At 41.9% G+C, this 27998-nt stretch overlaps 1 protein-coding gene across 2 annotated transcripts; it reads right to left on the reverse strand.

Annotated features, from left to right (window-relative positions):
• Positions 1 to 1250: 1250 nt before the first annotated feature.
• Mcee (methylmalonyl-CoA epimerase) lies at positions 1251 to 27998 on the reverse strand. 2 transcript variants are annotated; one of them, XM_029479909.2, is made up of 3 exons: positions 27876 to 27998; positions 20102 to 20277; positions 1251 to 1529 (listed from the first exon to the last, which is right to left on the reverse strand). In XM_029479909.2, the coding sequence occupies exons 1-3, from the start codon at positions 27919 to 27921 to the stop codon at positions 1377 to 1379; spliced, it is 375 nt and encodes a 124-aa protein (XP_029335769.1). In that variant the 5' UTR covers positions 27922 to 27998; the 3' UTR covers positions 1251 to 1376. The 2 variants fall into 2 exon arrangements, with proteins under 2 accessions (XP_029335769.1, XP_021023798.1); XM_021168139.3 differs by having other exon boundaries at positions 19940 to 20277.

Genomic DNA, 27998 nt, shown 5'->3' on the forward strand with positions numbered 1-27998 from the left:
GTCACTCCAGGAAAATTTTTTATTTCTTGATTTTTTTTCTCATTTCTCATTCAGTAATGAGTTAATATTCATGAGTTTGTATACTTATGAGAGGTTTGTTGGCTGTCAATTTTAAGTTGTATTACATTGTGATCAGATAGGATCCAAGGAGTGATTTTAATCTCTTTGAATTTATAAAGAGTTGTTTTGTCTTCTAGGATGTCTATTTCAGAAAAGTTTCCGTATGCTGCTGAGTGGAGTGTGCATTCTTTGATGTTTGGGTGGGATACCCTGTACATATCTGTGTAGTACATTTGATGTATGGCGTCAATTAATTCTAAATGTTTCTCTGTTTTTGTCCAGATCACTTGTCTACTGGAGAAAGTGGCATACTGAAATCACCTACTATTCATGGATTGATGTGAATTTGTGTCCTTAAATCTAGTAGTGTTTTAAAAAAAAAATGCTATTGGGTCCCCCTGGGTTCAGTGCATATATGTTTAAGATAGTAATATCTTCTTGGTTAACTCTTCCCTTGATTAGAATGAAGTGCCCCAACTAACCTCTTCTGATCAGTTTTAGTTTGAAGTCTGTGATGTCATATATTCAGGTGACAGTGCCCTTTTGCTTTCTGGTGCCATTTAATTGGAGTACTTTTGTCTATTCTTTTACTCTAAGGCAGTGTTTATCTTTAAAGCGGGCTCTTTCATACTGTTGGTATGTCTTCGATGGGATTTGGACTTGTGGGTTTCTTTGGTTACTCGTCTATCTGGGATGGACAGAGCAGGATGGGGCAGATGAGAGGGTGTTGGGGGCGGGGGAAGGGAAGATTGGTAGCTGTTGGAAGTGGGTTGGGTGTAACAAATCAGGTGGACCACCAGGACTGGGTTGACGTATGGGATGTTCCTATTCATCCAAGCTAGGGGTGTGAAGATAGATATGGCTGGGTACAAAGGTTGGATATGGTGTGGGAGGGGCCTGTGAGTTAGAAGATACGTAGGACTGTCAAAGCAAAAGCGTAGAGATCCGTTGCAGGGCAGGCAGAGGAGGCCTGACTAAAGCTGAGAAACTCAATGTAGGACCTGGGCTGGATCTGGTAGGTTGAGGAGAAGGTATGAATGAAGAAGAACATGGACTAGATCCTGGAGAAGGATATGGGAAATCTGTCTGAGTGGAGAGGTTAGATGAAATGCCTATGAATATGATTTTAACAATGTCAAGTACTTGGTAATTAAGATTTCACCCAAATTCAAATAACAAATACATGAATGTATATACATGTGCATATATTTTAATCTTTCTGCCATTAAAGTTTTAAAGTAGTGGAAGTAGTAGCACAATGCATCTGATATTATTGATAAGGGTTGCTTGGGTCAATTAATTAAGTTTCTCATAAATCATGCTTGCTCCAGTTCTACAAGGACCCCACCACAGTCTTTGGGATGGAGGAAAATCACGGGTTTCCCATGTGCTCCTATTTTGGCCTCATCACTCAGACTACGGATCTTCTTTTTCTTCAGATCCATCACAGCTGCACTGATGTTGTCCACCTGGGAAAAGGAGAAAAATATGGGTGCATCTGAGATCATAAAATACCGAATGCTACTGTTTGGCTTGAGCCTGTGCCATCTGTTTCCTCTGCCTTTGGACAGGACTATTCTTAAACCATTACATGTGCTGGGGTAGGGTCACTCAGTCATGAAGCATTGCCCAGAGTGCATGTAGTCAGCCCTGAGGTCCATCCTCAGCACCAAAAATCAATCAATCAATCAATCAATCAATCAAAAATAAGCCTACGTTTTTCAGAAGAAAAAAAACATGAAAACTACAACACCAAAGACGTTTATATTGGTAGATGTTTCTTTTTGTAACCTACACTGTGTATATTATACTTTATGGATTTCTTTTAATATTGTACAAACTTTTTCACAGGGAGGTGTGTTTCTCATCTATAATGAAAAAAAAAGGGAGGTTGTTATGTGTGGCTCTTAAGTTCCCCAAAAGTTCACTAGTAAACACTTGCTCCCCAGGTTGGTGCTGTTGGCCTTTAGCCAGGCTTAGAGGAAGGTCTCAGACTATGCCTTTGAAGGAGACAGTGTACAAGTTTGGGGTCTTGTAATGGAGAGCAGCATTTTGATGGCAGCTTTGTAGGGTTTTCATTTATAGTTTTAATCACAAAGGTCATAACCAGGTAGGAGGTCGGTGGGAGGTGGGGTGGGATCAGGAAAGCATATTTGCTGAGTACCTACTATGTGTAAACGGCTAAGAACCTCTTGGTCACTTCTCCTGATTTTGAGTGGCAACTCATGTCTTCTACAGTGTTTACTCATAGTATGGTGGTTTCAATATGCTTGTCCCAAGGAGAGGCACTATTAGGAGGTGTGGCCTCAGTGGAGTAGGTGTGGCCTTGTTGGAGGAAGTGTGTGTCATTGTGGGGATGGGCAATGAAACCTTCCTCCTAACCATGTGGGAGTCAGTCTTCTAGCGGCCTTCAGATGAAGATGTAGAACTTTCAGCAACTCCTGCACCATGCCTGCCTGGACACTGCCATGCTCCTGCTTTGATGACAATGTACTGAACCTCTGATCCTGTAAGACAGACCCAATTACATGTTGTCCTTATAAGAGTTGCCTTGGTCATGGTGTCTGTTCACAGCAGTAAAACCCTATCTAAGACATATGGATACATTTATTAGTCAGCTTGGAACCAATAACACAACAGCAACAAGCACACCCAGAAACAGTTGTGAGCTGAGATGTGGAACAGAACCGGTCTCCCAGAAGAGCAACAAGTACTCTTAACTGCCAAGCCACCTCTCCCACCTCAGATAATAGAAAGCATTTCTTTAAAAATGGTGTGATACGTCAACCCACATAGATCTAAATAGCTTCCAAGAGCTGAAGCTATAATCATGAGTTCAGGTTGATGCATCTTTCCACTTTGCATGATGGCTGCTTTCCGAAGACAGAGTATGGGGGTGTGGGGGAAGGACTGGTTACTTTACAGTGGTAAAATGGACTGACTTCTCAGGTAGATTCGCAAGGTTAATGTCAATAATGACATTAACAGTGTCTTGTTGACTGTCAGATTTATTGATGTGAGGCCATGAGAATGGCATTCATCACAATTCCCGTTCAACCAGGAGAAAAAACACCAGGCACCTCTCAATGACAGTTTAAAGCAACTAGAAAACTTTCCTATGTCAAGGCCACTGCAAACAAGCAAAGTCTGAGAAACTGTCATGGGCAAGAGGAGCCTAAAGGGACATGACAGCTAAATCTAATATGAAACTCTGGAACAACAAAAACAAAAGGTACACTGGAGCCGGGCATGGTGGCACACGCTTTTAATCCTAATACTCAGGAGGCAGAGGTAGGTGGATCTCTTTGAGTTCGAGGCCAGCCTGGTCTTCAGAGTGAGTTCCAGGACAGCCAGGGCTACACAAAGAAACCCTGTTTTGAAAAAACAAAAACAAAAACAAAAAAAGGCCGTGGCTAAAAGTATGAAAGTCCCCCCAAAAAATCTAGACTTTACTAATCGTGGCTGAACCTTGGTTCAGTAAGTCTAACAGAGGTATCCCACTAACGTAAGGAAGTTCTTTAACACAAATAATGTGAAGAAATCAATCACACTTGTAAAGACTGGATCTTGTTAAATACTGGTTAGAGGAAGTCAACTGTAAAATGACATCTATAACTTAGTTTTCTGGTTTGACTTATAGACTGTGTATAGATGCTCATTTCAGAGAGCTACCTTCAATTCTGGTTGGCATAATGTCATCTAATGAGTGCTGTTTGATAGGTAAGGGCAAAATGACATAGAGGAAATTACTTTGAGATGGTTTAACAAAGAAACAAGATGTAACAAGATCTTAAGAACTGTTAGATCTGAGTGGTAAGAATTTAGGGGTTCGCTGGTGAGTGGAGCACAGCTTCTGCTCCAATCCAATTGCGCGGGACCTGAGACTGCATTAGTTAGGGAAGCAGAAACCGGCCCGAGTAGGGCCACAGGCCTCATCCGGCCGGATCAGCGGGAGCGCAGGGTTGCCTGACACCCGCCAGCTACCCACGACCCCCGCCGCAGGATTTTGGGACTGCTGGTGAGTGGAACACAGCTTCTGCTCCAGTCCAATCACGCGGGACCTGAGACTGCTCTGGTTGGGGAGAGAGAAATCCGGCCTACATAGGGCCACAACCCTCTTCCGGTCAGAAAAGCACCGGGGCAGCTGGGGCGCAGGGTCGGCTGACACTCACCAGCTACCCACAACACCCGCCACAGGATCTTAAGACTTCTGGAGAGTGGAACACAGCTTCTGCTCCAATCCAATTGCACGCGGGACCAGAGACTGCATTAGTCAGGGAAGCAGAAAACCGGCCTGAGTAGGACCACAGGCCTCTTCCAGCTGGACCAGCACCGGGGTACCGTCAGCTACCCACGACCCCCGCCGCAGGATTTAGAGACTGCTGGTGAGTGGAACACAGCTTCTGCTCCAATCTTTAAAGAGTGACAACGATAACAACTAACCCCAGAGATTACCATATGGCGAAAGGTAAACGTAATAATCTTACTAACAGAAACCAAGACCACTCACCATCATCAGAACCCAGCACCCCCACTTCGCCCAGTCCAGGGCACCCCAACACACCGGAAAAGCTAGACACGGATTTAAAAGCATATCTCCTGATGATGATAGAGGACTTCAAGAAGGACTTTAATAACACACTTAAAGAAATACAGGAGAACACTGCTAAACAGGCAGAAGACAATAAAGAGGAAGCACAAAAATCCCTTAAAGAATTGCAGGAGAACAATGCTAAAGAGTTACAAATCCTTAAAGAAAAACAGGATAACATAATCAAACAGGTAGAAGTCCTTACAGAAAAACAGGAAAACACATCCAAACAGATGATGGAAATGAACAAAACCATACTAGACCTAAAAAGGGAAGTAGACACAATAAAGAAAACCCAAAATGAGGCAACACTGGAGATAGAAACCCTAGGAAAGAAATCTGGAACCATAGATACGAGCATCAGCAACAGAATACAAGAGATGGAAGAGAGAATCTCAGGTGCAGAAGATTCCATAGAGAACATCGGCACAACAATCAAGGAAAATGTAAAATGCAAAAAGATCCTAACTCAAAACATCCAAGAAATACAGGACACAATGAGAAGACCAAACCTACGGATAATAGGAGTGGATGAGAATGAAGATTTTCAACTCAAAGGACCAGCAAACATCTTCAACAAAATTATAGAAGAAAACTTCCCAAATCTAAAGAAAGAGATGCCCATGAACATACAAGAAGCCTACAGAACTCCAAATAGACTGGACCAGAAAAGAAATACCTCCCGACACATTATAATCAGAACAACAAATGCTCTAAATAAAGATAGAATACTAAAAGCAGTAAGAGAAAAGGGCCAAGTAACATATAAAGGCAAGCCTATCAGAATTACACCAGATTTTTCACCAGAGACTATGAAAGCCAGAAGATCCTGGACGGATGTCATACAGACACTAAGAGAACACAAATTCCAGCCCAGGCTACTATACCCAGCCAAACTCTCAATTAACATAGATGGAGAAACCAAATTATTCCACGACAAAACCAAATTCACACATTATCTCTCCACGAATCCAGCCCTTCAAAGGATAATAACAGAAAAAAACCAATACAAGGACAGGAACCACGCCCTAGAAACAACAAGAAGGTAATCCCTCAACAAACCTAAAAGAAGACAGCCACAAGAACAAAATGCCAACTTTAACAACAAAAATAACAGGAAACAACAATTACTTTTCCTTAATATCTCTTAATATCAATGGACTCAACTCCCCGATAAAAAGACATAGACTAACAAACTGGCTACACAAACAAGACCCAACATTTTGCTGCTTACAGGAAACTCATCTCAGAGAAAAGGATAGACACTACCTCAGAATGAAAGGCTGGAAAACAATTTTCCAAGCAAATGGCATGAAGAAACAAGCTGGAGTAGCCATTCTAATATCTGATAAGATTGACTTCCAACCCAAAGTCATTAAAAAAGACAGGGAGGGACAATTCATACTCATCAAAGGTAAAATCCTCCAAGAGGAACTATCAATCCTGAATATCTATGCTCCAAATACAAAGGCAGCCACATTCATTAAAGAAACTTTAGTAAATCTCAAAGCACACATTGCACCTCATACAATAATAGTGGGAGACTTCAACACACCACTTTCACCAATGGACAGATCATGGAAACAGAAACTAAACAGGGACACAGTGAAACTAAGAGAAATTATGAATCAAATGGATCTGGCAGATATCTACAGAACATTCTATCCTAAAACAAAAGGATATACCTTCTTCTCAGCACCTCATCGTACCTTCTCCAAAATTGACCACATAATTGGTCACAAAGCAGGCCTCAACAGATATACAAATATTGAAATTGTCCCATGCATCCTATCAGATCACCATGGACTAAGGCTGATCTTCAATAACAAAATAAATAATAGAAAGCCAACATTCACGTGGAAACTGAACAACACTCTTCTCAATGATACCTTGGTCAAGGAAGGAATAAAGAAAGAAATTAAGGACTTTTTAGAGTTCAATGAAAATGAAGCCACAACATACCCAAACTTATGGGACGCAATGAAAGCATTTCTAAGAGGAAAACTCATAGCTCTGAGTGCCTCCAAAAGGAAACTAGAGAGAGCACACATTAGCAGCTTGACAACACACCTAAAAGCACTAGAACAAAAGGAAGCAAATTCACCCAAGAGGAGTAGACGGCAGGAAATAATCAAACTCAGGGGTGAAATCAACCAAGTGGAAACAAGAAAAACTATTCAAAGAATCAACCAATCAAGGAGCTGGTTCTTTGAGAAAATCAACAAGATAGATAAACCCTTAGCCAGACTCACTAGAGGGCACAGGGAAAGCATTCTAATTAACAAAATCAGAAATGAAAAAGGAGACATAACAACAGATCCTGAAGACATCCAAAACACCATCAGATCCTTCTACCAAAGGCTATACTCAACAAAACTGGAGAACCTGGATGAAATGGAGAAGTTCCTAGACAGATACCAGGTACCAAAGTTGAATCAAGATCAGGTTAATGATCTAAACAGCCCTATATCCCCCAAAGAAATAGAAGCAGTCATTAATAGTCTCCCAACTAAAAAAAGCCCAGGACCAGATGGGTTTAGTGCAGAGTTCTATCAGACCTTCAAAGAAGATCTAATCCCAGTTCTTCACAAACTATTCCACAAAATAGAAACAGAAGGTACTCTACCCAACTCATTCTATGAAGCCACAATTACTCTGATACCTAAACCACAAAAAGACCCAACAAAGATAGAAAACTTCAGACCAATATCCCTTATGAATATTGATGCAAAAATCCTCAATAAAGTTCTTGCTAACCAAATCCAAGAACACATCAAAACAATCATCCATCCTGACCAAGTAGGTTTCATCCCAGGGATGCAGGGATGGTTCAATATACGGAAATCCATCAATGTAATCCAGTATATAAACAAACTCAAAGACAAAAACCACATGGTCATCTCGTTAGATGCGGAAAAAGCATTTGACAAGATCCAACACCCATTCATGATAAAAGTCTTGGAAAGATCAGGAATTCAAGGCCCATACCTAAACATGATAAAAGCAATCTACAGCAAACCAGTAGCCAACATCAAAGTAAATGGTCAGAAGCTTGAAGCAATCCCACTAAAATCAGGGACTAGACAAGGCTGTCCACTTTCTCCATACCTATTCAACATTGTACTTGAAGTCCTAGCCAGAGCAATTCGACAACAAAAGGAGATCAAAGGGATACAAATTGGAAAAGATGAAGTCAAAATATCACTTTTTGCAGATGATATGATAGTATATATAAGTGACCCTAAAATTCCACCAGAGAACTCCTAAGCCTGATAAACAGCTTCGGTGAAGTAGCTGGATATAAAATTAACTCAAACAAATCAATGGCCTTTCTCTACACAAAGAATAAACAGGCTGAGAAAGAAATTAGGGAAACAACACCCTTCTCAATAGTCACAAATAATATAAAATATCTTGGTGTGACTCTAACTAAGGAAGTGAAAGATCTGTATAATAAAAACTTCAAGTCTCTGAAGAAAGAAATTATAGAAGATCTCAGAAGATGGAAAGATCTCCCATGCTCATGGATTGGCAGGATCAACATTGTAAAAATGGCTATCTTGCCAAAAGCAATCTACAGATTCAATGCAATCCCCATCAAAATTCCAAATCAATTCTTCAACGAATTAGAAAGTGCAATCTGCAAATTCATCTGGAATAACAAAAAACCTAGGATAGCAAAAACTCTTCTCAAGGATAAAAGAACCTCTGGTGGAATCACCATGCCGGACCTAAAGCTCTACTACAGAGCAATTGTGATAAAAACTGCATGGTACTGGTATAGTGACAGACAAATAGACCAATGGAATAGAATTGAAGACCCAGAAATGAACCCACACACCTATGGTCACTTGATCTTCGACAAGGGAGCTAAAACCATCCAGTGGAAGAAAGACAGCATTTTCAACAAATGGTGCTGGCACAACTGGTTGTTAACATGTAGAAGAATGCGAATCGATCCATTCCTATCTCCTGTACTAAGGTCAAGTCTAAGTGGATCAAGGAACTTCACATAAAACCAGAGACACTGAAACTTATAGAGGAGAAAGTGGGGAAAAGCCTTGAAGATATGGGCACAGGGGAAAAATTCCTGAATAGAACAGTAATGGCTTGTGCTGTAAGATCGAGAATTGACAAGTGGGACCTCATGAAACTACAAAGCTTCTGCAAGGCTAAAAACACCATCAATAAGACAAAAAAACCACCAACAGATTGGGAAAGGATCTTCACCTATCCTAAATCAGATAAGGGACTAATATCCAATATATATAAAGAACTCAAGAAGGTGGACTCCAGTAAGTCAAATAACCCCATTAAAAAATGGGGCTCAGAACTGAACAAAGAATTCTCACCTGAGGAATACCGAATGGCAGAGAAACACCTGAAAAAATGTTCAACATCCTTAATCATCAGGGAAATGCAAATCAAAACAACCCTGAGATTCCACCTCACACCAGTCAGAATGGCTAAGATCAAAAATTCAGGTGACAGCAGATGCTGGCGAGGATGTGGAGAAAGAGGAACACTCCTCCATTGTTGGTGGGATTGCAAGCTTGTACAACCACTCTGGAAATCAGTCTGGCGGTTCCTCAGAAAATTGGACATAGTACTACCGGAGGATCCAGCAATACCTCTCCTGGGCATATATCCAGAAGATGTCCCAACCGGTAAAAAGGACACATGCTCCACTATGTTCATAGCAGCCCTATTTATAATAGCCAGAAGCTGGAAAGAACCCAGATGTCCCTCAACAGAGGAATGGATACAGAAATTATGGTACATTTACACAATGGAGTACTACTCAGCTATTAAAAAGAATGAATTTATGAAATTCCTAGCCAAATGGATGGACCTGGAGGGCATCATCTTGAGTGAAGTAACACAATCACAAAAGAACTCATACAATATGTATTCATTGATAAGTGGATATTAGCCCAAAACTTAGGATACCCAAGATATAAGATACAATTTGATAAATGCATGAAACTCAAGAAGAATGAAGACCAAAGTGTGGACACTGTGCACCTTCTTAGAATTGGGAACAAAACACCCAGGGAAGGAGTTACAGAGACAAAGTTCGTAGCTGTGATGAAAGGATGGACCATTTAGAGACTGCTGTATCCAGGGATCCGTCCCATAATCAGCTTCTAAACGCTGACACCATTGCATACACTAGCAAGATTTTGCTGAAAGGACTCAAATATAGCTGTCTCTTGTGAGACGATGCCGGGGCCTAGCAAACACAGGAGTGGATGTTCACAGTCAGCTATTGGATGTATCACAGGGCTCCCAATGGAGAAGCTAGAGAAAGTACCCAAGGAGCTAAAGGGATCTGCAACCCTATTGTTGGAACAACATGATGTACTAACCAGAACCCCGGAGCTCTTGTCTCTAGCTGCATATGTATCGAAAGATGGCCTAGTCGGCCATCATTGGAAAGAGAGGCCCATTGGACTTGCAAACTTTATATGCCCCAATATAGGGGAATGCCAGGGCCAAAAGAATGGGAATGGGTGGGTAGGGAAGTGGGGGGCGCTATGGGGGACTTTTGGGATAGCATTGGAAATGTAATTGAGGAAAATATGTAATAAAAATATTAAAAATCAAAAAAAAAAAAGAATTTAGGGGTTCATCATTTTCCTACTTCCCATGCTGAAATTGTATAAGTTTAATGCCTTTTGATAACTTCTATTCAAACTATGGCAAAAATTTATAGAACATTCTAGCTAAGCACAAATATCCACAGTTTAGATGCTGTATCCTGGTGTATTATTTAATTACCCATAATCCAGGATGTAATCCTAAACTAAATGTTTTAATTAGCTCTCTTCTGTTGAGATAAAATATCATGACCAAAAACTACTTGGGGAGAAAAGGGTTTATTTCATCTTACAGCTCATTGATCCCACTCTATCACTGAGGGAAGTCAGGGCAGGAACGCTGCTTACTGTCTTGCTCCTTCTGGCTTGTTTTCTTGTTGAGACCAATCCAAGTCTTTCTAGAGGCTCTGATGGGGGTGGACAAAGGGAATCGTGTCTGGTTCAGCTTTCTGCTGACTTTGGCCATTTACACAAGATTTCCTCATCCCAGCTTTGCGCTTGTCTTCTTATTTATCTATCATCCTAACACCTCACCCACTGTTTGGGACTCTTATTCTTGAGGGCTTGGGTCATTTTCTTATACACCTTGGGACTACCTGCCTAGATGTAGCACCATTCCCAATGGGCCAGGGCCTCACACATCAATCAGTAATTAAGAAATACCCTCCACGGATTCACTTTCAGGTTGATCTTAGGGAGGCATTTCCTCAGTTGAGGTTTCTTCCTCTCAGGTGACACTAGTTGACAAAAACATAGCCAGCACACTAGCCAATACTTCTAAGACGTAACAAGTTACCTTTTAAAAAATCATAATATTAAACCAGCATCTATTTCCAATTCTTTCATTGACTCATTTCCATCTTAAAGATCTTGTGGTATGTCCATAATCCTTCTATTAATGTTGCTGTGAAATTTTCAATTATTTTTAATATTGTTTGTAATTATGTGTCTGAGTGTAGTATGTGCATGTGAGTGTAGGTGACTGCAGGCTAGAGGCATCAAGTCTTCTGGAGCTGGAGTTGTAGGAGGTTGTAAATGTTTTTGACAACCAAACTCAAGTCTTCTGTCAGACGGGAGCATCTCTCGAGATCAGTGGTTCTCAACCTTCCTAATGTTACAACCCTTTAATAGAATTTCTCATTTTGTAGTAAGCCCCAACTTTACAATTATTTTCGTTGGTACTTCATTACTGTAATTTTACTACTTTTATGAATTGTGGTGTGAATACCTATGTTTTCCACTGACACCCCTGTAGGAGTTATGACTACAGGTTGAGAACCACTGCTCTAGCTCCAAATGTACAATTCTTTAAGAATACTATGAATTTTTGTTTGACAATTACAAAAGTGTTGAGGCTAGTCCCCTAGCATAGCTGTAGCCATTTTGTTCCATACCTGCTAGTTATTTCATATTGTTGCTGTAATATGTCTGCCAGTCACTGACACAGAAAAATAACTTAATTCAGAGCAGGGTCATGCTGACCGCATACTCTGTTATGTTCTGTATGTTATGAGGTTTGTTAATCTTAAGAAATTACACAACTATAAGCTTCACATAGGACCCATCAAATTAAAGGTCAATATGAACTGTTCTGCCTAAAATAGCTTGAGTCAGGGCCAACCACAGAGGCAGCACTTCCAGCACTTGCATATGAGCTCATTGTGGCTTTTGTGTTCTTAGCGTTTATAAGCTGGCCCAGAGAAATGTCCAGAGCACAGCTTTGAGCTGTTGCCCTGGTCTATCAGTCTTTAGGTGTGTTCAATAAACCATCCCTGTCTGACTGAGATCTGTGTTCCTGTGGTTTGTGGGGTGACTCCTGGACCCCAACAAAAGTATAAAATAAAACTTTGTATTTTCTAATTGAAAGTACTTGTAATAGCTGTATAAGAAATGTAAACAAAACAACAACAAACAAACTTGCTGTGGGAAATGAATTAGCCCCCTAAGTAATAAAAACAGCATGGTCAATAGTAATGCATTTTTAACAGTGTCTTTGCTATCCAAGAGCACGTGCAGATCTGTCTGATAGCTCCCTGGGGTCTGAGTGGTATTAGTGTAAGCCTGGGCTGTCCGAGTCCCACTTTAACTTCTTATTCACAACTGAGTCAGTCAGTGAGAATCTGGAGCCGAGGTTGATTTTCCCATCTCACACTGAGTTAAGCATGACAGTTATCAACGCTTGAAAATGTTTGGATTATCATAATTAGGATTCAGAATATTCAGGTAAGTTTTCATCACCTTAAGTGCTCAATGGTCCCATTTAGAAATGACAGTGTGGGGCTGGAGAGAAGGCTCAGTGGTTAGAGCACTTGTTCTAGCACAGAACCTGGTTTCCATTCCCAGCACCCAAGTGGTGGGTCACGACCACCTGTAACTCCAGTTCCAGGGGAATCTAATGTCCTCTTCTGACCTCCATGGCACCAGGCAAGCAAGCTGTGCACACACAAACATGCCGGCAAACACTCATAAAATAAAATAAATAAATGTAAAAAAAATAAATAAAATGGCAGTGATATATTCTTGGCTAGTTGGCAAGTTTTACCTTGTACCCTTAAGGTACATATAAGTCTCAGTTTGATAAACAAGCAAAATGTATAAGCAAGTAACAATGGGCCACTTTTAATAGTTTATGGTAGTTTGATTGATTCAACAGAGACTTCGTTTTACATGAAAATACAATATTGCTAATTGCTATCAATAATGAATGAATTCAGTCTTCCACCTGATTTAAATCTATTAAAGCTACGTGAGAAGTCTAGATTAAATATTTATGCTTCAATCCTACCCTAAAGGCTAGATCTAAGTGAACTGCATAAACATAACATTATTCTGAGTAGGCCAGGATTGATTGCTCAGCAGTTGAAGTGCAAACTGCTTTTCTGGAACACCCAAGCTCTGTTCCCAGAGTTCGGGTCCCAGCACCCACGCTGGGTGGCTCAGCACCACCTGTAAATCCAGTTCCATGAGACCCAGAGTCCCCTTCTAGCCTCCACAGGCCCCTAGACTAATAAATCTTTTAAACGTCTCTGCAGAGGTTCCCTGCGTATCCTTGGAACTGCTTCTGATGACACTCGCTTCCTGAGCTTCCTTATTTGCCAGCAAGCCTGATGACATCCTGCCCTTTCATCTTTCTTTGTAGTAAAATACACTAATAAAGCAATGTTAGTATGAAGTGAAACCTCACCAAACTGTCCCCCTGTTTGTCTGCTTTGCATCTTTCTCTGTAAATGTTTCCGTCCCATGAAATGTCCACATCCAGGAGACCGTGGCACAATCCTACTGCAGGAGGATTTCCAGAGGAAGGTTATTGCCAAAAAGAAAACAAACTTTTAAAAGGCTACTTCACTATGTTGCACACACTAGCCTTGAGTGTGCAGGGTTAAGTGATGCTCCTGCCTTAGCCTCCAGTATGGATGGGAAAACAGGTGGGTGACACCACTGGAGTAGACTGATGTTGTTATTTGTGTGACCAGATGTAGGTCAAAGGTCAATATCTTCTTCAATCACTCTCTACCTTTTTTTGAGACAGGGTTTCTCATGGAACCTGGAGTACACAAATAAGGTTAGGCTAGCTGGCCAGTGAATCCCAGGGACACCTCCGTCTCTGCCTTCCCAGTGTTGGGATTGTAGACAAGTACCATCACACTGGCTTTACATCAAGTTCATGTCCTCAAACTTGTGTGTCAAGTGTACTATGCTATCTTTCTAGGTCCCTAGGATTTTTGAAAGTAGACTTCTCTCTTCTTGGTTGAAGAGCATTCCTCAGTACCCTTCTATTTTAAAGTCACATAACTTTCATAAGGCATATATGGCTCAATGAAAAAAGACCTGTAAAACACAAAAACAATAACAGGAAATTATGTGACCATGCCAACATCAAAAGTATAACTAGTGCTGCGTGTGTTTTTAAGATTTATTTTTATTTATATGAGTACACTGCAACTGTCTTCAAATACACACTAGAAGAGTGCACCAGATCTCATTACAGATGGTTGTGAGCCACCATGTGGTTGCTGGGAATTGAATTCAGGATCTCTGGCAGAGCAGTCAGTGCTCTGAACTGCCAAGCCATCTCTCCAGCCCCAGTGCTGTGTGTTTTAAGTGTTTACCTATCTAACAAAAATAATAGATTTCTTATATACCCTTTCTCACCAACTTACAAAAGTACGATAACCTTTAAATCAAGCCTAATATTCTTCCTGAATAAACACTTGGTTCCCATTACTGCCACTCACCTGGTTAACCAACCCCCTTGAGGCCACCAGTCAGTGTCTGTCTGTCTGTCTATATACATCTCCACACATACACATACATACACACACACACACACACACACACACACACAGAATCTCTCACTACTTTTCCCTCAAACTGCTTTATGTATGCACCAATCCAGTGTGGACCTCTCAACACGCATGGCTTCCACTCACTATCCAGGGCTGTGTCTCATCTGTTCAAGCTGTGCCACATGGTGCCAGAAACTGGGCATGTTACAATCAACAGATGCTGATTCTACACACTTCCTGAGCCATGAAGTGTGTCCATTTCAGACACTACACAATCAGAGGTTTCAAATGAGGTCCCAGTGAGAAAGAACATATCTGGTACTAGACAGAAGGAAGCCAAAATTCTCCAATGAGTGGGCTTATGAGGACCAAGGAAAGGATGGTATTATGAAAGAAATGGCAAAAGACATAGTACACTAGAGAAGAACTAGGAACACCTACAGAGTGTAGTTCTCCAAATCCCACCCAGAGTGACTCCATTCTGCAGCTAGCTGCATTAAGCTGTCTATGTTCCAGACTACAGAAAAACAAAGGCATCTTCCACGGGACAATGCTTCCTGATGCCAACAGAATCCCCAGTAAGAGCAAGAACAGACTGCACATAAGCATAACTCTGCTGGCTCTGCGTTTGCTTGTGCCTTGTTATCTAAGCCCATAGTCACTTCTGCTGCTTTAATACTAGGTGGTGCTCTAACTCTATGGCAGCAGTTCTGCTGTAGAATGAGAGCCATATAAAATAAGGCTTTGGTAGACAGGGTGCTGGCAATTTTGCAATTAGATACAGTTCTCCTTAACCACCCACCACCTGGTAAGTGAACCCCAAATTAAAGCCACTCTACTCATCAAGGTGGAGTTGGATGAGTTAATCTTTGGGCTGTTGATACCCTTAAATCCAGACAGAAATTTCTTTCATGTCTCCCCAGAAAAGTCATGTAACAAAAAAGATATACGTATCTTAAGGCGTATATGACCAAAATGCTAGAGAAAGCTGAGGAAAAGCAATTTGTGCTATGGTGCTTATGAACCTTCTACTTTGTCAAGTGTCAACACTCTTGAATCTTCTTACGTTCACAAGGGCTAGACATCTATGCTGTTGCCTCTTGCGTACGTGAAGACTGCTGGTCTCAACTTCCTCTTTTCTGGTATTCTGAAATTCAAATCATTTTAGAGCTTTGAAAAATTTCACGTTCGTAGCTGTGATGAAAGGATGGACCATTTAGAGACTGCCGTATCCAGGGATCCATCCCATAATCAGCTTCTAAACGCTGACACCATTGCATACACCAGCAAGATTTTGCTGAAAGGATCCAAATATAGCTGTCTCTTGTGAGACGATGCCGGGGCCTAGCAAACACAGGAGTGGATGTTCACAGTCAGCTATTGGATGTATCACAGGGCTCCCAATGGAGAAGCTAGAGAAAGTACCCAAGGAGCTAAAGGGATCTGCAACCCTATTGTTGGAACAACATGATGTACTAACCAGAACCCCGGAGCTCTTGTCTCTAGCTGCATATGTATCGAAAGATGGCCTAGTCGGCCATCAATGGAAAGAGAGGCCCATTGGACTTGCAAACTTTATATGCCCCAATATAGGGGAATGCCAGGGCCAAAAGAATGGGAATGGGTGGGTAGGGAAGTGGGGGGCGCTATGGGGGACTTTTGGGATAGCATTGGAAATGTAATTGAGGAAAATATGTAATAAAAACATTAAAAATCCAAAAAAAAAAAAAAAGAAAAACAACCAAACAAAAAAAAAAAAAAAGAAAAAGAAAAATTTCACATTATCCCTTTCCTCAGGACACATTCATGGCTATAGCTCTTTGAAAGCATGGCTCTTACCATGAATCGGGATCTAGGGGCTAGCAAGATAACTTGGCTACTCTTCCTGAAATTCCGTCCCCAGTACCTACATGGCAGCTCCCAATCACCTGTAATTAAAGTTCCTGGGGATCCAGTGCCCTCTATGCTCTTCTGTCCTCTTTGGATACCAGGTATATACACATGCAGGCAAAACACTTATACACACTTTAAAAAAATAAAAGTCAGGATCTAGGGCTTGCTCTCAAAAACAAACAAACAAACAAACAAACAAAAGGCCTGCTTTAAACCTACCTATTGCCAACAGGCAATGGCAGAAGGCTCCATCAGAAGGGGCCACACAGTCATCCCTGGTTTTGTGGGGATACACACACATATATACTCAAGAGAAGGAAATCCAGCCATCCTCAGGACTATGCTTAGCTTAAAGATGTCCAGCTGAGCTCCAAGCTGTAAAAGTGCTCTCACTACCAGTCACATGAGTGAGGCATCTGGGACAGCACACGGGTCACTCGAGAAGCTTCGAGCAGGAACTGTGCAGCAGAGCTCCAGCTCTCTGACGCATGCTCCTAACGTACTGCCGATTCCACTCCACTCCACAGCTGCGGGAACTGGACCGCTGATCACAGAGGAGGCTTTCTTTGAACTGATTTTATCGCACTTTTATACTTTAGAAGACAGTTCAAGGCCCAGGGCCTTCAGCCAGAATAGACTGGCCGTAGTTCTATAATACACTGAGTGAAATCTCAATATTTATACTCATGTTTTCTGTTCAAGGAAAGGCAAGAACTTTTTCTCTGCCTTCTCCAAGGAACCAAGCCCCGTCCACCTCATGACACCATTATCTGAAAATGCCACAGCTCTGAGAGAAGTAACAATCCTCCAATGTCTTCATCTTGCAGTATCTGTCTATTGGGAAAGAAGGGTAGGCTCTCTTTGAAATCCTTCTTTTTTAAAACTGCCAAGTTGGGGCCGGAGAGAGATGGCTCAGTGGTTAAGAACACTTGCTGCTCTTTCAGAGGCCTGGAGTTCAGTTCTCAGCACTCACATGGTAATTCACTATCTATAACCCCAGTTACAAGGGATCTTATGCCCTTTCTGGCCTCCACAGGCACTGCATGCATGCATGCGTGTGGTACACAGACACATATGCAGGCAAAACACCCAAACACATAAAATAAATCCTAAAAAAATAAATGAATAAAATTGCCAAGTGTTGCAGAGATTGGTAGTCAAGTCTGGCCCAGATGGATGCTCTCTGCCTTTCTTCCCTTTAATTCTAGAAACCTTTCTTATTATTTCAACAGCACACGGAGCTGCCTAGACAAACACTACTTACCCTAGCCTCTCTTGCGGCCAAATGTACCACACGATTACGTTCAGGTCAGCGGGATATGAGTTGAAGTGACAGATAAATGTCTGAGTGACCTCATAGGCACTTGCCTTTATTCTCTTTCCGATATCCCTTCCAGTTGGCTGCTGAACAGCAATGCCTGAGGCAGTCTGATAAACCATGAGTTTATTCGTTCAGGACCAGAAAATAAAATCGATGGAATTAAGCCCCTTTTTTGTGTGGCAACTTCAGGTCTGACGTGTCTCACTGAAGTGGTGACCGACCACTTTCCACACTATCACCTACCTTCATTTTACGCTCATAACATTTCTATTCCCCTCTTCTCGTCCCCACTTTTGAATTGGCTGCTACTTTACTGGAGTCCCACTTTTCTCTACTCAGCCGGACTTCTGACTCACAGCTGGCCTCCTTTGATGCCATGAGTGCTCTTGATGTGGAACGTAGACCACAGTGTAGGAGAAAGGAGAGCAGACTCAAAGGCAGATGGTTCAGCTTTTCATCCTGGGGGGTTCCCACAATCCACTGACAAAACGTGAGGCCAGAGTAACCTCCCAAGAATGAAAGATATAGTAGGCATTAGGCCTGTGTAGTCCCTGGTCTTATGGTCAGATTACAAGGTCTGATCATACAATGAAGGCAACTGGCCTCATGGCTAAGACCACACTCCAGAAATAGAACAAATCTGGGTTTGAACCTGAGCCCTGCCGTGTACATCTGTGGGCACGTTAACCAAGGCTTGGTTTTTGCACCCATCACATGCGTCAGTGGCATCCTAATAGAGCAACAATGAGAATAACAGAAAACAAAGTGCATCAAGTACTTTATATCTGCCAAAGGGTATGTCATGTGTTTGCTAGCTATTAGGATGGCTCTCAGCCCTTCCCATGCTAATGCCTCTACTGTCGTAGCTCTTGCCTCCTTCACTCTGGGAAATTCCTTCACAGTCCTTCTAGCCAATGCCCCTTGATACTGTCCAGCTCCTTGGCCTGAGCTTCTACCTCACGTGTATTGCAGAGAAGATGCACATCTTAATTCTCCTATCATAGTAGAGTCCTCTTGACTGTTCAAGTACCCCCTCTTCACTGGGGACAGGTTAGAATACATTTTGCTGAATTCTAGGTACTTGGCAGAATGTAGACACTCATGTATGAATATATCCTTGACTTACTCCACTCTCTTCTGCATTAGGACTGAGGCTTTTCTGTTAATTTTCTGATTATGCCTTGCCAATGAATTGTCCTATGGAATTACTTTAAACTAAAGCCTAAGTGGCATTGCTGGTAGTCTAACAGTCAAACATGACCATCTACAGATAAGTGTTCCCTGGTGAGAATGCTCTTATCAAACATTTCTTCGTGTTTTCAGACGCTGTTAGCAAAATGCAGCTTAGGAGACATTACAATTCAGGGCCCAGAGAGATGGTGCAGTGAGTTGATATGCTGGCCACCCATCCTGATGACCTGAGTTTGATCCCCAGAACACACATGATGGAAGCAGAGAACAGACTTGTGAAAGCTGTCCTCTGACTTCTACATGCATGGCATGGTACTGGGAGTAGGGGCATTTAAAAGAAAAATCAGTAATTAAAACTGATTTGGTTTTATAATAAGCAGTAAGTCATTCAGGTCTTTAAAGATAGAACAGAATTATAAGAACACTTTGGCTGGGATGTAGACCAGTGTCTAGCTCATGCTTAGCCTGCCGACATGAGGCCCTCAGTTCAATCCCTGGCACTGTAACTAAAACCTTGGCAAGTTGATGAAATTCTTATTTTAGAAACTTTCTTCATGTGCCTAACTGCTTCATAGTGACAGTGACTTCCTTCATGTGCCCAACTGCCTCATAGTGACAGTGACTTCCTTCATGTGCCTAGCTGCCTCATAGTAACAGCGAAAAGCACTTCCATTCCTATTACAAGAGAGGCCACATTTAATCCAAACAGCCACTTTGGTGGCCTATTTTAAGTCTATTGGATATAGTTGTCCTCAAAATTCATCCATTATTGTTATAGTTTCCTAAAAGGAAAGAGAATGTGTGTGTGTGTGTGTGTGTGTGTGAGAGAGAGAGAGAGAGAGAGAGAGAGAGAGAGAGAGAGAGAGAAAGAGAGAGAGAGAGAGAATGGTCCTGTTCCTTTTAAAATGTAATAAAAGATTCTGGTCACATGTAATCTTCAAGAGCACAAAAAGCATGAGAGAGATCGCAAAGAGCAGACACTGAGATGACAGGCTACCTCGATGCAGACGTGATGCATTCCTCCAGCCTTGTTCTTCTGCAGAAAGCCTGTGATTGGACTATCACTCCCCAGTGGATGAAGCAGTTCCATCTTGGTATTTCCCAGGTTGACAAAAACCACAGATACTCCATGTTCCGGCAGAGGGACCACCTCACTCACCTGGGCCCCTAGAACATCCCTGTAAAATGACGAGGCCTTTTCCAAATCTGGCACTGCTACGGCCACATGATTGAGCCGACCCAGCTTCCACACAGGACTGGATGCTTGATACTGGGACTGTGGTGTGGAAAAACTTCTCCCTATTGCAACTGGAGTTTCGACTCTGGAGAAGAGCCCTGGAAAATGAAACAGCAACTGATATCTCTCTTTTGAGAATTAATGTCCTTCTAAATTTAATTTTAAAAATTCAACAAAGAGCTGTAAAACTCATTCTTTATGTTATCTATGCTTTTTAATTATTTGATGCTAATTGGAAAAAGTTGTGTGAAAACTACTCACCTTTCTCTGCCAAGAATTAAAAAGCTGTGTGCTACCCAGGTCTGGGGGCACAGATCTATAATCTCTACTCCTCTGGAGGCACAGGCAGGAGGGTTGGAAGTTCAAAGCCTAAGTAAGCTGCAGAATGAGTTCAAGGCCAGCATGGGCAGATTAGTGAGACTAGCTCCAAGTTAAAAATCAAGAGGGCTGAGACGATTCAGAGGACTGGATGGTTCAGTGGTTACCTATTAAGCATTAGGCTTTAGGTTTAAACTGCAGTGGGGGACGAAGGGAGCTATTTGTCTAGAGTTACAATCTCATTCTTGCCTAGAGATAATTCAGAGGTTATAGAGCACTCACTGCTCTTGTAGAGGACCGGAGTTCAGTTCCCAGCACCCATGTTGAGCAGTTAATAACGACCGGTAACTTCAGCGCCAGGGTGATCCGATGCCTCTGACTTCCAAGGGCACCTGTGTACTGAAGTACACAGAGCCACACACAGCCACATAACTAAAAGTCATAAAACACATTCTAAAAAATCCAATTCTAAGCCTCACTTTCACGCTGAACAAAGAACACCACTTTTCATAGTAATCTATATTTAGTCAAACACTTAGCGCGGTAATTGTATATTAGGAATACTCTGTGATGTTTGCAGTTTACATAAATCTGAGTGTGATAGTGAGTGACACACACTCAATGAGAAGAACAAGCAATTTTTTTTCCCAATCTGTACACATTTTGTTTGTTTGTTTGTTTCGCACCAGGGAATTAATTCACAAAAGGCATACCTATGCCATACTTTTGGTGTAAATATAGCATATATATATATATATATATATATATATATATATATATATAACTTTTTTTTGTGATACAAACACCATGTTTATTGCAGACTAAATTTAATCCGGAAACAAAGCAAACTAATTGTTATCTTTTGATCAGGTCAAAGATGACAATCATAATAATTCTACAAAACATTCCAACAAGGAAACAGGAGGGAGTGACAGGGATTGACAGTCTACTAAAAAACATCCCCAAACTACTGGTTTCCATAAACATGTCAGGCTCACAGAAAGACTGGACAAGCCAATGTGAACTTTTCCACCCTCCAGCCCTGCACCTACTGAGCAGGACCAAGCTGTAGTTAGAACTCTTTCAAGGAGACAGTGAGCAGGACAGGGGTTATATAACTTTTTGGTGGAAAACAAGATCAAGGTATATATAACATGTTGGGATTTCTTCTGAGCCGGAGGTTTTTTTGTTGTCATTTTTTACATTACTTCTTTATATAATTTTGACAGAATAGAAGCAGAGCTACTTTGGGCTGTGAAGAAGCCCTCTTTGGTGTGCTGGATAGTTTTATGACAACCAGACACATGGGAGAGTCATTTGGGAAGTGGGAACCTTAATTGAGAAAATGCTCCCACCAGATGGGCTTTTGGGGAAACCTGCGGTGCATCTTTTTAATTAGTGACTGATGTGGGCGAGTCCAGTCTACTGTGGGTTTTGCCTTTCCTCAGATAGTGGTTCTGGGTATAATAAGAAAGCAGTCTGAGCAAGCCATGAGAGGCAATAATAGCACTCCTCTATGGTCTCCTCTTCAGTTCCTGACTTGAGCTCCTGCCTTGAGTTTCCTCAGTGATGGACTTTTACCTGAAGGGTAAGATAAAATAAGCCATTTTCTCCTCAAGTTACTTTGGGTTGTGATGTTTGTCACAGCAATTGAGACTTAATTATGACATTCAGCAACTGGAGAAGATGACTGAGTGGTGGGTATAGGGGAGGGTGGTTCCCCTATCTGTTATTCTGCTTCTTTACTTCCTAAACACTAAGCTTTAAGAGCCAGGCTCTACAGAATGAAAACTACATACATATGGTGTAAGTATTATATTGTAAAAATATACCACTTAATTTAGTTTAAGAAGGTCTTCTACTACAACTTGGTTTGTATGACAAATTACCAGAACACCCAAAAGTGCTCATCACCAAGAGGTTAATGTAGTCCAATGCTATGTACTCTCTGTATTATCATGGAATCTAAATTTATAAATACCCAAGATACACAAATAGAAATGTACAATTGAAACTCAATCCCCACAAAGAGAATATCCAATCTTTATAAAGTGAAATGCCATAATGTTTTCTATTCTTTCTCTGTTTTCAAAACATAGTAGGACCATCCACTAAATATTTAATGTTCAGTTTAGTGTGAAGAGTATACAGGTGGTGCCAAAACCATAATTCAATGTCAGACACTTAGAGGAGGCACACAGTGAATTTCCAAATTCTCACTGCTGAGTGTTGGGAGTCACACCAATCCATGGCCTTCACAAAGGCCTTGACAGAAGGACAAAGGGATATTAGTTCTATGTCCTTGTCCAGGGGCAGAATTGACAAGGTCTGGGTCTAGGACCAGATCCAGGGCCTCCATGGAGTTAACGTTTCAGTTCCTGGAGCCTGAATTTCTCCCCTGAAGACCTGTACTTATCAGTCCTAAGGCAGCTATGTTCTCTTAGTCACTATTGTTTGGTGAGCTTTCTGTTCTCCATGGCCTGTTCTCACCCCACAAATAGTACATAATATTTTGTACTTCTTCATAAACTTCCTTGGCATAAGTCATCAGCTTGTGCAAGGCCTCCTGGCCCCAGATCCCTGTCTTTGTATTTTCGCATCCCTAGTTTTCCTTCTCAATACCTCACCAGTTGGGACACTTACTCAGCGAATTGGGTCAGCTAAGGACATACATTGATGGCTTGCCAATGAATTGCATGAACTATTTTCCATAAACCTACTTCAAGAGAGCACAGTATTACAAATGTGTGGTAGACAGGATAAAGTCCTGAGTGAATGTGTCTTGTTGCCATGAGCATAGCCATGTCAAGGACCCCAATGGTAACCCACGGGAATGACCAAGTCTTCCTCTGGTCCAAGTAGGAGTGTGTCTAGGAACAACTGACCAATGTGCGCCAAATCTAGCAATAGCAGCTGCCTCCTCCCAGATGACTGCAACCTGACTCTGATCCCTTGCAGAGACCTCCACCTAGAATAGCTAACCTACCCCTTTCTTGCTGCACATAAAACACATGCTGAGTTTCCAGGTTGTGTTGCTGCCCTCCATCAGAGTGAGCACAGCCTACTCCATCCTAGCTTTTCTGTATGTGTGTCTGTCCTTTCTTTATTCCTGAGTCACCCCAGTCAGGTTTCCAGGACCCCACACAGGAGGACAATGCACACATGGGAGCAACATCTTTAGTCGAACTCCTTCCCCTCTCCTTCTATGCATTTCTCCTGAAGGTGCTAGTTTGCAATGGGTTCAATACAGTAGTTTTAAAGCAATATAGATGGATAATGTCAGTAAGCTTTCCAGATAGTGTGTGCAGTAAGAAATTATAGGGAAAGGTCAGAAAATGAGTCCAGGTCCTATCTCTGATATCCTACTGCTAATAGGAACATACAGAAATATCCAAGGAGCACATGATAGGGTGGTCAAGTGAACACAAACGTAATAACCCATACATTCTGCTCTAAAGACAACATACACTCCAGCACACCAAAAAAAAGCGCGAGCAGCAGTTATTGGAGCTTTCTCTGTAGCTTCTTATCTATCATTTGGTTCAATAGAACAGCTCATTCTTTCGATCTTCCAAAAACAAACTTTCTTTAATATGGGAGAAAGACAACAGTATCTTTATGTCATAGTTGCTAAGCCTTTGACACCATCTTCTCTCTAGAAATAAGTGGTAACTACATTCTCTAGAAATGAGAAAACTGACATGAGAAAAAAAATATCTTTTTATTGGCTTTCTTTGGTCCTTAAAACATATATTTTAGGAATGGTGTAAAAAATGATAACAGTGAAAACTCAGTGACAGAATTTACTTAAAAACGAAGGGCCAGGGAGCATGGGGAGCACACCTTCAATCCCAACACTCAGGGGTTCACAGCCAGCCTGATCTACAGAGCAGTTCCAGGCCTGCCAGAACTACATAGCAAGACCTTGCCTCAAACAGATAGATAGATGGGCAAACAAAAAGGATAGAATACAAAAATAGTCCACGGACACATCAGACACTCCAGTAGGTGATTGTCAGAGAAGGCAAGTAGAATGCACAGAAATTAAAAACCTTGTACAATGTTGAACAAAAGGTAAAATGGTGTGGTTGTCACGCAATGGTTCAGCTATTCCTCAAATCAAAATTTAAACACAGAATTATCACAGCACCCAATATCTACTCTGGAGTACTCAAAACAAACCTGAAAAGCAAAATTTAAACAGAATGGATACTCTAATGTTTGCAGCAGCCATATTCCCACAGACAAACCATGGTCTATCACTCAACCTTACTGATACTCTAACAAGGAAGAACCTCTAAAACATCATGCTAAATGATAAGAGCTGGACATAAGATCATACACAGTATGATCCCATTTATATCAAGCATCTAGAATAGTTCACAGCACAGAGATAGGCAGAATGGGCTTACTAAAGGCTGGGAGGAAGAGAGACTGGGGATTGGGGTGGTCTGGATGAGAGTGGTTCCCATAGATCCATATATCTGAATGCTTGCTCCCCAGTTGATGGAACTGTGTGGGGATGGTTAGGAGTTGTGGTCTTGTTGGAATTATGCCAGTGGAGGTGGGCTTTGAGGTTTCTTAGTGTCTCCTTCTCTGCTCCCCACTCGCTGATAAGGATGTAAGTTCCAAGCTACTGGTCCAGCACTATGCCTGCCTCCCTGCCTGCTGCCATTGCTTCCTTGCCGTAATGGTCATGGACTCACTCTCTGGAACTCAAGGCCCCAATAAATTCTTTCTCCAATGTTGCCTTGGTTGTGGTGTCTTCATAGCAATAGAAATATAACTGATATGGAGAGAGACTGTTTAATGCACGTGGGCTTCTGTTTGGGTTATGAAAACATTTACAACATGACCAAGGTGGCACACGTACAACATGATGAATCTAATACATGCTGCACATTTTTAATCGTTCTGTGAGCTTTATCTAAAGGAGGAAGAGCTATGATTCTCCAGTAAGAGGCTGTGGATAAAATCTTGTAGGCCAAGCAACTGGAAATAAAAGGTTTAAAATACTATGACTCCTCCCTCAACTTTATTGAGGCATGATTGACAAGCATAAATCATATCCACTGAGAAAATTTACAATGTGATGTTCTGATATATGTATATATTATGAATTACCACATTAAGCCAAGTGGGTGTGTTCACAAAGGCCAGAAGATGAAATTAGGTATCCTCTACATTATCCTTATATGTTTGCTTCTGAGACAAGTCTCTAAATGAATCCCATGGTGACTGGCTAGACTGGCTGGTAAGTGAGCTCTGGAGATCTGCCTGTGCTCCTTCCCCAGTGCCACAACTCCGTCTGATGTGTGCAATTATGGCTAACTTCTTTTACACATGTGTTGGGGAACAGCACTCAGGTCATCACACTTTGTGTCATCACACCTGTAGGCCCTTTACTGGCTGGGCTATCCCCCCCAGCCTCGAGCTAACTTTTCAAAGATATTTGTATTCCGACTCTTGGGAAGTCACAAACGTAAAATGTAGTTTGGGACTAGGTTGGGAAAGCGCAAGCTCTGAGGTGGAGGGATAGCATGGCCTTACCTTTTAGTTTGCACGGCCATAAAATAGAGATGATATAGGCACACTGAATACCTGAGCTATTTAATCTTTACTGCGACTCTGTAGGTTGATATTATGGCCTCCATTTTTAGAAATCTGGAATTAGGCCTATCGAGATTAGGTTCTTTGCAACATCACTTTAAATGGCAAAGACTTGAGCCCAGATTGTCAGACATCAGAGTTGATGTCGAGAAACTAATGTGTTCTACTCACTCCTTTTCCTTCCATGCTGGGAATCAAACCTATGCCCTTATATAACTTGACAAGTACTTCTCCATGAAATTATACCCAGAGTCTTTTGCAACTCCTTTTTTTCTCAATTGAAAAATACAATCGTATTTTAGTTTGATGCAGTTTCATGAATCTTGGGTTGCCCTCAAGCTTGGTGTGTACCGGAGGATGGAGCCATGCATATTTCCCAAGTGCTGAGATTACAGGTATGCACCGCCTCACTGGTTTATGTGGGAACGAAGGCTGAACCCAGGATTTGTGCACTAGAAAGCACTCCAGCATCTCAGCTATAGTCTCAGCCCAGATTCTCAGACTTTAGTATCATTAGTATGTCTGACGAGTAATGCCTAATTTCTGAGAGAGAGCTTGCTAAGAGAGAAGGAGTGATTCTGATTTAGTAGATATTTACAAAAAACAAATAAAAAACCCAACGTATGATGAGTGAGCTAAGAAGGTGGCTTATATTTGACCTGGCATATATACAACAGGGAGTATTAGCAAAACTCCAGCATTAACTGTTAATCAGAAAATTATTTTCACTTTTGTGCTCTGGCTTTTGCTACAATATACATACACACAGTACTAAGGTGTTTTTGTTTTTGGACAGGGTTTCTCTGTATAGCCCTGGTTGTCCTGGAACTCACTATGTAGACCAGGCTGGCTTCGAACTCAGAAATCCACCTACCTCTGCCTCACGAGTTCTGTGATTAAAGGTGTGCGCCACCACGCCCAGCTTTTTTTGTTTTGTTTTGCTTTGTTTTTTTGGGGGGGGCGGGGGTTGTTTGTGGCCCATGACTTTGCCTTGGAAACTTGTTTGTTAGAGCAGACGAGGAATTTTGTGATTGACTGGAAAGGCTAGAGCGTTCCACAAAAAACAAATTCAACCTAAGAGCAGACTTGGAAAGATGACTAGTTTCCACAGATGAGCAGACAGAACTCTCCAGGCCTTCCAGTTCATTCTCCTGAACACCTTTTAAGTATGCTAGCTAATGGATTTGTCACAAATGTAGCGGAGTAACCCTGGAACGATACTGCCGTATATTTTCTTCCAAGCAGAAAATCTTAGCCTGAGGGTAGTAACTGCCATCATGAAGAAAGAAGAAAATGGAAGAGAAAGTGAGACAGGTGGGAAAGTTGGGCATCTGTCACCAAGATTCTGCTTATCGATAAAAGAGATGGAGGTCGAAAGAATTCAAGGAACTTATAAATCCTTCCGCTTGTTCCTTTCCTGCACATGTCTGATGAAAACATTTAGTGTGGTACGTGTGTAAAACAGGCTTGGAGTCACTTTCAGGACTCGCCACTTTGCTCTTTTCTCCTATCTCTTAGAGCACACATATAATAAATAACTCAAGTCCCCTCCAGCTTTACTGCAAGTCCTGACTTGTTCCTAGGCAGATTACCTGTCTGGTCCATGTTTGCCAAGGGCAACCCCTGAGCACAGAGGACAATAAGGAACTCCCGTGCTAAGAGAGTGTAGCTCCGGGAGCCCAACACTTCAGACCCAGGCCTTGGCCACCCGCGGCCTCCCGTCCAGCGTGCCCCGCACCCTGAGTCCCTGATAGTGCCCGGTATTCACCTGTAGCGCCCGCAGCCAACGCGGCGGCCTTCACTACACGCCTCATGTCCAGAAGCTACAGGCTAGCACAGCGACCTACGGCAGAGCCAACTGGGAGAGTGGGCAGGGGGCGGGGACTGAGGC

The sequence above is a fragment of the Mus caroli genome, unplaced genomic scaffold (genome assembly GCF_978045245.1).
Source record: "Mus caroli unplaced genomic scaffold, Mus_caroli_1 scaffold_8, whole genome shotgun sequence".
NCBI lineage: Eukaryota > Metazoa > Chordata > Mammalia > Rodentia > Muridae > Mus > Mus caroli.

Bases quoted from the DNA above. Each gene is read 5' to 3' on its own strand.
- Mcee (XM_021168139.3), bottom strand. From the start codon at position 27,921: ATGAGGCGTGTAGTGAAGGCCGCCGCGTTGGCTGCGGGCGCTACAG. The intron at 20,278-27,875 runs GTGAATACCGGG...TTCATTTTCCAG, and splicing joins GTTGGCTGCGGGCGCTACAG to GGCTCTTCTCCAGAGTCGAA. The intron at 1,530-19,939 runs GTAGCCTGTCAT...TCCTTTTCCCAG, and splicing joins TGCATCACGTCTGCATCGAG to GTGGACAACATCAGTGCAGC.